The 13,199-nt window shown below is 46.9% G+C and overlaps 1 protein-coding gene across 1 annotated transcript in view; it reads right to left on the bottom strand.

Annotated features, from left to right (window-relative positions):
* MYL3 (myosin light chain 3) overlaps positions 1-11,875 on the bottom strand; it is a 68,012-nt gene extending 56,137 nt beyond the window's left edge. The window contains exon 1 of the mRNA XM_040355214.1: positions 11,618-11,875. Coding sequence (XP_040211148.1) covers positions 11,618-11,743 — 126 coding nt within the window. The 5' untranslated portion in view covers positions 11,744-11,875. The remainder of the gene's footprint in view (positions 1-11,617) is intronic.
* Positions 11,876-13,199: the final 1,324 nt, after the last annotated feature.

Raw genomic sequence — 13,199 nt, 5'->3', positions numbered from 1 at the left:
GGGGAGGGGGGGCCCTAGTGGTGGTCTTTATAATGCATGATGTCCTTTTCCCGTACAAACACTTAATATGAGCGATTTACTCCGATAAATCCGACCTTCTGTTCCAGAATACGAACTTCATCTGAATGATAATCCCATGCTTGAATCAATGAATTCTACGCTTTATTACTGTCCTCTGCGGGGGGCGCAGCGAGCTTTCCTTATTGGACGGAAGATGATGATGAAATACGAGAGAAGTGATAATGGGCTCAGAGGAGAGGAGTGCTGGAGCACAGAGTGTAATAATGATATGGGGAGGTAGGGGGTGTGGGGGGGCTGGTTATGTAAGACACACAAAGTACAACACTGGTCTCATTGTATTCTTTATCAGGCTGAGTGCTGCAACTTTTATATTGTAGTTTATAGAGAGAAGTCGTGTCAATTGTCAAACTGAAAACAAATGTTTCCTCAACAAAGTATCAGTGTGTGAACTCCATCATTCAGCCCATGCTTCTAATGAAAACAGATGGGAGAGGAAAAGAGAGGGGGGCTGAGAGAGTGTAAGAAAGAGGAGAGGAGAATGGAAGAGGAATGGAGAGGACAGAAGAGGAGAATAGAAGAGAAGGAAAGAGAAGGAGAGGAAGAAAGGAAGAGAAGAGAAGTAAAAGAGAGGAAGGAAAGGGAGACGAGACAGAGAGGAAAGAAGTGGAGAAGGGAAGACAAGAGAAGGAGCGAAAAGAAGAAGAGAAGGGAAGGAGACGAGAGGATAGAGAAGAGAAGGGAAGGAGAGGATATAGAAGAGAATGGAAGGAGTTTAGAGGAAAGAGAAGAGAAGAGAAGGAGAGAAAGGAAGAGGAGAAGAGAAGGGAAGGAGAGGAAGGAACAGGAGAAAAGAAGAGAAGAAGAGGAAGGAAGAGGAGAAGAGAAGGGAAGGAGAGGAAGGAAGAGGAGAAGAGAAGGGAAGGAGAGGAAGGAAGAGGAGAAGAGAAGAAGAGGAAGGAAGAGAAGAAGGGAAGTGAGGGAGAAGATGGAGGAGGAGGAGATGAGAGGGAGAGGAAAGAAGAGTAGAAGAGAGGGATAGGAAGGAAGAGGAGAAGAGAAGCGAAAGAGAGAAAGGAAAAAGAGTGGAAGAGAAGAGAAAGGAAGAGGAGAAGGGAAGGGAAAGGTAGGAAGAAAGGAGAGGAAATGATAAAAGGAAGAGAAGAGAAGAGAAATAGAGGAAGGAAAGGGAGAAGAGAAGGAGAGGAAACAAGTGGAGAAGGGAAGACAAGAGAAGGAGAGAAAGGAAAAGGAGAAGGGAAGGGGAGGAGAGGATAGAGACAAGAAGGAAAGGAGAGGATAGAGAAGAAAAGGGAAGGAGGTGAGAGGAAAGAGAAGTGAAGGCAAGAGAATGAGAGAAGGAAGAGGAGAAGAGAAGGTAAGGAAGGATAAGGAAAAGGGAAGTGAGGGAGAAGAAAGAGGAGGAGAAGAGAGGGAGAGGAAGGAAGAGTAGAAGAGAGGCATAGGAAGGAGGAGGAGAAGAGAAAGAGAGAAAGGAAGAAGAGGGGAAGAGAAGAATAGAAAAGAGATGAGAAAGGAAGAGGAGAAGAGAAGGGAAAGTAAGGAGGAAATGATAAAGAAGAGAAGGGAAGGAGAGGGTAGAGAAGAGAAGGGAAGGAGAGGAGAGGACAGAGAAGAGAAGGAGAGGAAGAGAAGAAGAGGAAGGAAAGGGAGAAGAGAAGGAGAGGAAGGAAAGGGAGAAGGGAAGACAAGAGAAGGAGAGAAAGGAAAAAGAGAAGGGAAAGAGAGAATAGAGAAGAGAAAGAAATGAGAGGATAAAGAAGATAAGGAAAGGAGAGGATAGAGAAGAGAAGAAAAAGAGAGGATAGAGAAAGGAAGGAGATGAGAGGAAAGGGAAGAGAAGAGAAGGAGAGAAAGGAAGAGGAGAAGAGAAGGGAAGGAGAAGAGAAGGAGAGGAAGGAAGAGGAGAAGGGAAGAGAGGGAGAAGAAGGAAGAGTAGAAGAGAAGAGAGAGAGGAAGAGGAGAAGGAGAGGAAGGAAGAGAAGAGGCGAGGAAGAAAGAGGAGAAGGGAAGGAGAAGAAGGAAGAGAAGGGAAGAGAGGGAGAAGAAGGAAGAGTAGAAGAGAAGAGAGAGAGAGAGAAAGGAAGAGGAGAAGAGAAGGAGAGGAAGGAAGAGAAGAGCCGAGGAAGGAAGAGTAGAAGAGAAAATAAGGTAAAGAATGGGATTTAGACAGAAGAGCGAGGAAGAAAGGTGGAGACAGGGACTGGGAAAGGGAAAATAGACAGATAGATAGATAGCTAGATGGATGAATAGATAGATAGATAGATAGATAGATAGATAGATAGATAGAGAGAGATAGATAGATAGATAGATAGATAGATAGATAGATAGATAGATAGATAGATAGATACATAGATAGATAGATAGATAGATAGATAGATAGATAGATAGATAGATAATAGATAGATAGATTGATAGATAGATAGATAGATAGATAGATAGATAGATAATAGATAGATAGATAGATAGATTGATAGATAGATAGATAGATAATAGATAGATAGATAGATAGATAGATAGATAGATACATAGATAGATAGATAGATAGATAGATAGATAGATAGATAGATACATAGATAGATAGATAGATAATAGATAGATAGATAGATTGATAGATAGATAGATAGATAGATAGATAGATAGATAGATAGATAATAGATAGATAGATAGATAGATAGATAGATAGATAGATAGATAGATAGATAGATAGATAGATAGATACATAGCTAGATAGATAGATAGATAGATAGATAGATAGATTGATAGATAGATAGATAGATAGATAGATAGATAGATAGATACATAGATAGATAGATAGATAATAGATAGATAGATTGATTGATAGATAGATAGATAGATAGATAGATAATAGATAGATAGATAGATAGATAGATAGATAGATAGATAGATAGATGCCATTCCTCGATGTATAATGAGACTCGCTCGGTGTAATGCTGTATATTGCTCGGATGAGAAGCACATTGAAGTGATTGGGGAAACCCTCTCTGCCTCCTAGGTGATTTCTTTCGGAATGGATATTTCGGTCTATAGACGGACCGGATTCGGCAGGCTGAGCTCCATCCACAGTGTTCTTTAACAAGGATAAGAAAAAAGTGAAACTCTTGCTGTATTTTATGTCGGATGCCCTGGCCACACATTTATTTTCTCAGAAAAATCAAACTGGAGCGCGTGGAGCACTGCCCAAGAAGAAGGAATTACTAACAGATGTGACAATCAGTCCTGTAATACGGTAAGGATACGGAGCGCAGAAACAGAACTGGCCAGCTTCACAGCTCAGCCCACGTTATAGAAAATAACAAGACGTGAGCGGCGGACGGGCGGGCGGGGGGCGTACACGGTCAGGACCTCAATAAATGAGAAGGGCTCATAGGTGCAGACTTAGTATAGGAGAGGTTTTAATAGTTCGGCTACCACCTATTGATAATGGAGAGTGGGGACCCTCCCCGGTCTATACCAGACCCTTCGGGACTGCAGTATCCCAGCATGCAATGTGGCACTTTTCCTCTGCCAGTAGCCGCGGGGAAGTGCCGGAGAGCCTCGGAAACGGCCGAAAAGGCCCGAGGACAGTTCAGCTGACCTCGGCAAACCTCAGAAAGACTTCGCTCCCGAGCCTTTCCGAGGTTTGCAGAGGTCAGCCGAACTGTCCTTGGGCCTTTCCGTACATTTCTGAAAGGTGCCGTTTGGCCCCGGTGCCCCCCCCCCCCGACTCAGGCCAAAGGCGGTACTGCACGCTTTGGCATGAATCCTGCTCGTTTTGCGAGACAATACTTGCAACCTGAGTCAGGATTTTAGGAAATACATTGTCCCTATTTCAAAACGCTCGTTAACCGCGTTACTCGCAATCCGAGGTTCCACTGTACATGTACGTGACTTGGCGGCAATTGAATTTAAATTCCTAACAAGGGCATTGGGCAAAAAAAAAAAAACTGACAGGGGGTCAAAACTTTCCCAAATCGAAAAAAAATATTTGGGCTGGAGTTGGGATTTAGCTCTTTTTCTGAGAAAGTTAAAGGGTCGGGCCCAATCCAGTTGAAACTATAATGCCCCATACACACGATCGGAATTTCCGACAAGAAATGTCCAATGTGAGCTTTTGGTCAGAAATTCCGACCGTGTGTAGGCTCCATCTGACTTTTCCTGTCGGAATTTCCGCCAACAAAAATTTGAGAGCTGGTTTTTAAATTTTCCTACGGGAAAAATTCCAATTCGGAAATTCCGATTGTCTGTAGCAATTCCGACGCATGCTCGGAAACAATTTGACGCATGCTTGGAAGCATTGAACCTCATTTTCTGGGCTAGTCGTAGTCGTAGAGTTACGTCACTTTTGTGTGTATGCAAGACAAGCTCGAGCGGAATTCAGTCGGAAAAACCATCCATGGTTTTTTCTAGGGTTGTCCCGATACCACTTTTTTAGGACCGAGTACAAGTACCGATACTTTTTTCAAGTACTCGCCGATACCGAATACCGATACTTTTTTTTAAAATGTGTCCCCAAATGCAGCCATGTCCCCCCCCATATGCAGCCATGTCCCCCCCATATCCAGCCATGTCCCCCCCATATCCAGCCATGCCCCCCCATATCCAGCCATGTCCCCCCATATCCAGCCATGTCCCCCCCATATCCAGCCATGTCCCCCCATATCCAGCCATGCCCCCCCCCCCCATATCCAGCCATGTCCCCCCCATATCCAGCCATGTCCCCCATATCCAGCCATGTCCCCCATATCCAGCCATGTCCCCCCCATATCCAGCCATGTCCCCCATATCCAGCCATGTCCCCCATATCCAGCCATGTCCCCCCCATATCCAGCCATGTCCCCCCATATCCAGCCATGTCCCCCATATCCAGCCATGTCCCCCATATCCAGCCATGTCCCCCCATATGCAGCCATGTCCCCCCCATATGCAGCCATGTCCCCCCATATGCAGCCATGTCCCCCCCATATCCAGACATGTCCCCCCCATATATGCAGCCATGTCCCCCCCATATATGCAGCCATATCCCCCCCCCATATATGCAGCCATGTCCTCCTTACCTACATGCTGCCGCGCCGCCCCTTGGTTAATACGGGCAGGGAACATTACAGCTTTCATTTGAATAGCTGTAGTGTTTCGCGCCGCGCTGCGTATAGACACTCCCCCTTGCTCGGGATTGGACAGTTCACCCGAGCAAGGAGGAGTGTCTATACGCGGCGCGGCGGGAAACACTACAGCTATTCAAATGAAAGCTGTAATGTTCCCCGCCCGTATTAACCAAGCGGCGGCGGCAGCGGGGAAGCGGCGTAGCGGCGGCGGGGGGCGAGTATCGGATGAGGCATCAGGGGCATTTGCGGGAGTACAAGTACTCCCGCAAATACTCGGAATCGGTCCCGATACCGATACTAGTATCAGTATTGGGACAGCCCTAGTTTTTTCGACGGAAAATCCGACCATGTGTACGCGGCATAACTCTAGATGTGTCCTAGTTTAGTTTGTTTCACATCATGTTCACCGTAACTGTCGCTCTGAATAAAGTTGGCGATTGAAGAAAGTTTCATCACTGGGAAAAGTCCCACAGACCCTACTTCATGATTGCACCTCCAGAGGGTTCCATCACCGACACTTCCATCCAGACGGCTTCTTCAGGAGGAAGACTTTAATCTTGGCTCCCCTTACGATCCCAGGGACCTTCGTTGCCTGGAAGCGCGATAAATATTACATCACCGGCCGCCGTGGCCGGGCATATAGAGGGCCGGAAACAAAGTCACCTCCTAATAGGCAGGTTATAGCTTCAGGCGGGTGGCTTTCTACCTCCAATTATTGCCGTCATTCAGCTGTCAATTTCCCAGCGTTGGAGACACGTCAGAGTCGTCATTCTGCGGCGGAAAGATGCGATGAAAGGAAACCACTTCCTTCATTCTGCTTTTGTCTGTTCTAGAGTTACGTTCTTTGCTACAATGTTTGTCATTTATTATCGACCAATTCCACGAAGGAAACGTCTCTGGTGACCAGTAGGATGGTTTGTCTTCCAGTAGAACATCTAAGTGGTCATAACTGTACATTACATTTCAGGGAATTGTATTGGCCATGGTATTTTCAGAGCCAGATTCACATACCTTTTGCGGCAGCGTATCTCCAGATACGCCGCCGTAATTTAAATTCCGCGCCCGCGTAGCGTTACGCCGATTCACAAAGGCAGTTACGCTGAAAAAATAGGCTTCCTCCACCGACGTAACTTGATTGCGGCGGCGTAGAATTGTGTGCAATATAACTTTGGCCGCTAGGGGCGCTTCCGTTGTTGTCGGCGTATAATATGCTAATTTCTTAGATACGCCGATTCACAAACGTACGTGCGCCCGGTGTTCGTTTTTTACGTCTTTTTCGGCGTAAGGCTGCTCCTGCTATTAGGAGGCGCAGCCAATGTTAAGTATGGACGTCGTTCCCGCTTCGAAATTTGAATTATTTACGTCGTTTGCGTTAAGGCTTTTTCGGCGTAAGGCTGCTCCTGCTATTAGGAGGCGCAGCCAGTGTTAAGTATGGACGTCGTTCCCGCTTCGAAATTTGAATTATTTACGTCGTTTGCGTAAGTCGTTCGCGAATAGGGCTGGACGTAATTTCCGTTCACGTCAAAACCAATACGTCGTTACGCCGTACTTGGGAGCAATGCACACTGGGATATGTACACGGACGGCGCATGCGCCGTTCGTAAATCACGTCAATCACGTCAGGTCATCACATATTACCATAAAACACGCCCCCCCCTTCCCCATTGAATTACGCGCGCTTACGCCGGCCCCATTTACGCTACGCCACCGCGGAGCATGTGCTTTGTGAATACTGCACTTGCTCCTGTAAGTTGCGGAGGCGTAGCGTAAATACACTACGCTGCGCCGCCGTAACTTATAGCGTAGCTACCTGAATCTGCCCCAATGATTTTTTTGCATCCTAAAATGAATTCTTACTAAAAATCTCATTATGTTGACCTGTAACATTAATGGGTCCAGCTGAATGAGCCCCATGGCTTCATATATGACTCGGGTGAGTTCTACTTGCCATCATTTTGGGGTTTGTTCCTGTCCACTTTGGAGTTTTGGGGGTCCGCACCCACTATTGTGGTTCTAGTCCAACAGTGAAATCTCCCTGCTGTAATTTTGCAATTGGTTCCCGTCCACCTGGGAGTTTTGATTGCAGTCCAACAGTGAGTTCTCCTTGCCATCCTTTTGGGGGTTGTTTTTGTCCACCTGGGAGTTTTGGGGGTCCCCACCAGCCAATGTGGTTCTAGTCCAACAGTGAGTTCAGTGAGGATGCAAATGGGCACAGTGAGTAAAGAAATGGGCACAGTGAGGATGAAAATAGGCACAATGAGGATGAGGATGCAAATGGGCACCGTGAGGATGCAAATGGGCACAGTGAGGATGCAAATGAGCACAGTGAGGATGCAAATGAGCACAGTGAGGATGCAAATGGGCACAGTGAGGATGCAAATAAGCACAGTGAGGATGCAAATGGGCACAGTGAGTAAGGAAATGGGCAGAGTGAGGATGCTAATGAGCACAGTGAGGATGCAAATGGGCACAGTGAGTAAGGAAATGGGCACAGTGAGGATGCAAATGGAACAGTGAGTAAGGAAATGGGCACAGTGAGGATGCAAATGAGCACAGTGAGGATGCAAATGAGCACAGTGAGGATGCAAATGGGCACAGTGAGGATGCAAATGGGCACAGCGAGGCAGCAAATGGGCATTGTTGACCCTCTTTTCCACTTAACGTAGCTGCTGCATTTCCCACCCTAGGCTTATACTCGAGTCAATAAGCTTTCCCAGTTTTTTGTAGTAAAATTAAGTGCCTCGGCTTATATTCTGGTCGGCTTATACTCGAGAATATACGGTAGTCTGGTTGAAAAAAGTCCATCCAGTCCAGCCATAAAAAAAAGAAAAGAAAAAGAGTACGTTATTTCAATGACTGGTAGGCTTGTACTGAGAGAGAGGAACAGTGAAGCTCAATCACTATACAGAAATACAGCGGGAAGCGGATGTTGCCTTTGTAAAGAGGAATTGTGACAATATATATATATAGAGGATTACAGACCATGCCGAGCAAAACACGAACCCCGCACACCGATAGGATAGAGAAAGCTGAAGTACATCCTACAAGGATCTCCTTCACATTTACCAGCATTGGGCTAGATTCATAGAGAGTTACCCCGGCGTATCAGTAGATACGCCGTCGTAACTCTGAATCTACGTCGTCGTAAATTTAAGCGTATTCTGGAAACCAGATACGCTTAAATTAGGCTAAGATACAAGCGGCGTAAGTCTTTTACGCCGTCGTATCTTAGGGTGCATATTTACGTTGGCCGCTAGGTGACGCTTCCGTTGATTTCCGCATAGAATATGCAAATGAGCTGGATACGCCGATTCAGAAACGTACGTGCGCCGGCGGATTTTTTTACGTCGTTTACGTTGGGCTTTTTCCGGCGTAAGGTTGCTCCTGCTGATATGAGGCGTATCCAATGTTAAGTATGGACGTCGGGACAGCGTCGAATTTTGCGTCGTTTACGTTGTTTGCGTAAGTCGTTCGCGAATAGGGCTTTGCGTAAATTACGTTCACGTCGAAAGCATTGACTATTTGCGACGTGATTAGGAGCATGCGCACTGGGATACGTTCACAGACGGCGCATGCGCCGTTCGTTAGAGACGTTATTTACGCGGGGTCATGTTTTATTTACATAAAACACGTCCACCTCTCCACAATTTGAATTTTGCGCACTTACGCCAGCAGATTTACGCTACGCCGCCGTAACTTAGGGCGCAGGTTCTTTGTGAATCCAGCCCCAGCCTCACTAAGTTACGGCGGCGTAGCGTATCTCAGATACGCTACGCCCACACAAACTTACGGCGGGCTATCTGAATCTAGCCCATTGTGTGTAGCGCAAGGCTTTTCTGAAACAATTTATTTACACGGATATTCAACCAAGCCGCCCCTCACCACTGTATAGTTGTTAATAAGCCCAAAGGTTCAATATCCACTTCAGCTCCAGAAGATTTACCCCCCCCTTCATGACTAGGTAATTTCTTGCTATTGGGCTCTACGCTACTTTAACTGGTAATTGCGCCATCACGCAACACTGTACACAAATTACATTTATATCATTTTACTTCACACAAATAGAGCTTTCTTTTGGTGGGATTTGATCACCTCTGTTTTTTTTGTTTGTTTGTTGCAATACAAACAAAAAAGACTAATATATATATAACTTTCTACTATAAAAAAAAATCCAATATTTATTTTTAATAAAATCTAAAATCTCAATAAATATATATTTCTTTGCAATAAAAAAAAGAAACAATAAAAACACATATATATATATATATATTTACTTTCTGCTATAAAACATATCCAATATTTATTTTTTAATAAAATCTAATTTCCTAATAAATATATATTTTTTTGCAATAAAAAAAGACTAACAATAAAAAAAAAAATATATATATATATTAATACAATCTAATATCGTAATAATTTAAAAAAAAAATTATTTGCAATATAAACAAAAAAGACTAACAATTAAAATAAATAAATACATACATAAATAAATAAATAAATTATCTATATATGTATATATGCTACCTCTGTACAGAGCTCTGGTCGTTTTCCACAGCAGGTCCCACTCCCAGCCGTGAATCACTGGCAAGGACTTGATGACAGACTCCCTCTATGTACAATCACAGTGGGACTCGGGGTGGGGGGGAGGGGGGTGTTCAGCAGAGAAATATGGGTACGTCGCTTTGCCTACAGCCAGGGCATGTGAGTTGTGTGAGTTGGGGGGGAGGGGGGGCACCACAAGAAGATTGGGAGGGGATATGTGTTGAGAAGGGGAATTTGGGGGCAGCAGGGGGTGAGAATTGTACTAGAAGGGAAAATTTGGTGAGGTGTGATAGGAGTGGTGATTTTGGGGGGTTTGTGTTGGGAGGGGGGATAGGGGAGTAGGATTTGTGCTAGGAGTGGTGATTTGTGTTGGAAGGCAGATGAGGAAAGAGGATTTGTGTTAGGAGCGGTGCTTTGGGGGGGGGGGGGGGTTGTGTTGGGAGGGGGGATGAGAGAAGAGGATTTGTGCTAGAAGTGGTGATTTTGGGGGATTTGTGTTGGGAGGGGGGATGGGGGGAAGATTTGTGCTAGGAGTGTTGATTTGGGGGGATTTGTGTTGGGAGGGGGGATAGGGGAAGAATATTTGTGCTAGCAGGGGGGATTTGGGGGGGGGGATTTGTGTTGAGAGGGGGGATGGGGGAAGAGGATTTGTGCTAGGAGTGGTGATTGGGGGGGGGTGGTTTGTGTTAGGAGGGAGGATGAGTAGGGTTGCCACCTGTCCAGGAATCACCCGGACAGTTCGGGTTTGGGATCTTGTGTCCGTGTTTCAGTCTGCCTGAAACCCGGACACATTATTTAGACTGGGCTGTGGCTCCCCAACTAACTGAGGTAGTCACACAAAAATCTTTTGTGCCGCTAAAGTGTTCGGGTTTGGCTTGAAGAAAAGGTGGCAACCCTAAGGATGAGGGGAGAAGATTTGTGCTAGGAGTGGTGATTTGGGGGGGGGGGGTTTGTGTTGGGAGGGGGGATGGGGGAAGAGGATTTGTGCTAGGAGTGGTGATTTGGGGGGGGGTTTGTGTTGGGAGGGGGGGATGAGGGAAGAGGATTTTTGCTAGGAGTGGTGATTTTGGGGGGGGGGGGTGTGTTGGGAGGGGGATGGGGGAAGAGGATTTGTGCTAGGAGCGGTGATTTGGGGGGATTTGTGTTGGGAGGGGGAAATATTTTTCTTATTTGTGCTACTAGGGATGATTTGGGGTTATTTGTGCTAGGGGTGGGGTGGGGGGGTGGGTTAGGAGTGAGGGGGGGGGTGTCTGTGCTTTGCAGGGGGGAGTTTTAGGTGTAGAGGATTTGTGCCAGGAGAGAGGAGAGATTTTTTGGTGGGGGGGGGGGGTAATACTGGGGGGCATTTAAGTGAGAGAGGATTTGAGCTGGGTGCTAAGGGGTGAGCATGCAGACTAGTGCTTAATCTTTTTTGAGGGGGAGGGGACTTTTGCTGACACATATTGCTCATACATTGGGGGGGGGGGGGGGCACAATTTGGCATGCTTGCCCTGGGCTATAGAACAACGGCGCCCACCTATCTGTAGTACATTGGGGGGCTTGCAGTCGGCAAGGGGATGCACACGTTACCGCCTATACAGTTTTCTTTAGGTTTGGAGCACCTACCTAACCTACCCTATCAATTTGTGGCCAATCAGCTGAGAGTACGCATGGGTTGGTAGACACATTCAGGTTTGTGGGGGGGGCTCAGCAAGCTACATTGACCCCCAACCGGGCCGGGGGTACCGGAACCCACAACGCAACCAATCCCATCTCATCGACATTTGGGTGAAGAGTCGGTAAACGGACGTCTTCACGATGGAAGGCCAAAGTGAAGGATAGGCAACCCAAGTCTTGGGCAGTGGCCTCTTCCCTGTTCCTGGTCGGGTACGTCCTTCGGCAGCGCGATTTCCCCAAACGTTCCATTGATATCGAATTCTTGGTAAACTTACCGTGACCGAGGTCGGGTCGAAGGCTGGTTCCGTAGGAAGTTCAGGCTGGGCGGGCGGGGCGGGCTGGGCAGGCTTGGGCTCGGGTTTGGGCTCCTCTTTCTTCGGTTCCGGCTTCCTAGGAGGCATCGTGAGAGGCGGGCAGGTAGAGAAGAGAACGAGGTGGCAAAGGACGGGGGGTGGCAGCCGAGCCGTGATCTCGACAAGAGTGACCTTTGTGGTCCCGGCCCCTTAAATGCCTTCCGTGGCATTCCTCCCTCTTCCCCGGACAATAGAGGGACGTCTATATAAGGAGAAGACATTCTCTGGGCTATTTTCGAGCAGGTGGGCATCGCATTGTCATGGGATAGAACGCCGGGCGAGGGGGGGAGGGAGAGGGTGGCACCTTGTGGAGGAGAAAGTCTGATATTGTATCGAAAATGTCATTCTTATCACGGAATGAAACATTGTATCCGATATCCACTCACCGGGAAGGAGGGCCATGTTCCTTCTCTTCTCTGTCTACGTTCTCTTGGTGCTGGAACAAGGTCACCCAGAGCCCCGGGGCAAACATCAGGAATTATGGGGCCCCAGGGCAAACATCAGGAATTATGGGGCCCCAGGGCAAACATCAGGAATTATGGGGCCCCAGGGCAAACATCAGGAATTATGGGGCCCCAGGGCAAACATCAGGAATTTTGGGGCCCCTTACACAGCTTCAGGCATGGGCCCCCTGGAGCAGAGAACCGGGGGGGGTTGCCTTGAATTGAGAAGGGGGGGGTGCCGCAAATTGAGGTCAGGGGAGGGGCTTTGGTTGCTGACGAACAAAAAAAAAAGGGGGGGTAGCCATCCGGGGCCCTGGGGACCTCCGGGCCCTTTAATAAAAAATATATCTATATATATATATATATATATATATATATATATATATAGATATATAAAATAAATAAACATTTTTTTTATAAAAAAAAAAGGGGGGGGTTGCCCTCCGGGGCCCTGGGGACCTCTGGGCCCTTTAATAAAAATAAAAAATATATATATATAAAAAAAAGGGGGGTTGCCATCCGGGGCCCTGGGGACCTCTGGGCCCTTTAACCACTTCCATACCGGGGGGCACTTACGCACCTCCATGCCCAGGCCAATTTTCAGCTTTCAGCGCTGTCGCAATTTGAATGACAATTGCGCGGTCGTGCTACACTGTACCCAAATTAAATTTTTTATCATTTTTGTTCTCACAAATAGAGATTTCTTTGGGCGGTATTCGATCACCTCTGCGATTTTTATTTTTTGCGCAACAACTATAAAAAAAGACCGACATTTTTTTTTCTGTTATTTTTTTTTGTAAATAAGTAAGTTTTCTTCTTCAATTATGGGCACTGATATGGCGGCACTGATGGGCACCGATGAGGTGGCACTGATGGGCACTGATAGGCGGCGCTGGTATGCACTGATAGGCGGCACTGATGGGCACTCATAAGCGGCACTGATGGGCACTCATAGGCGGCACTGGGCACTCATAGGCGGCACTGATGGGCACTCATTGGTGGCACTGATGGGTATTAATGGGTGACACAGATGGGCACTGATAGGTGGGCACTGGGCATAG

This window comes from Rana temporaria, chromosome 5, assembly GCF_905171775.1.
Source record: "Rana temporaria chromosome 5, aRanTem1.1, whole genome shotgun sequence".
Taxonomy (NCBI): Eukaryota; Metazoa; Chordata; class Amphibia; order Anura; family Ranidae; genus Rana; species Rana temporaria.
The sequence above is the reverse complement of the archived record's forward strand: the minus strand, read 5'-3'. Positions and strand labels throughout refer to the sequence as shown.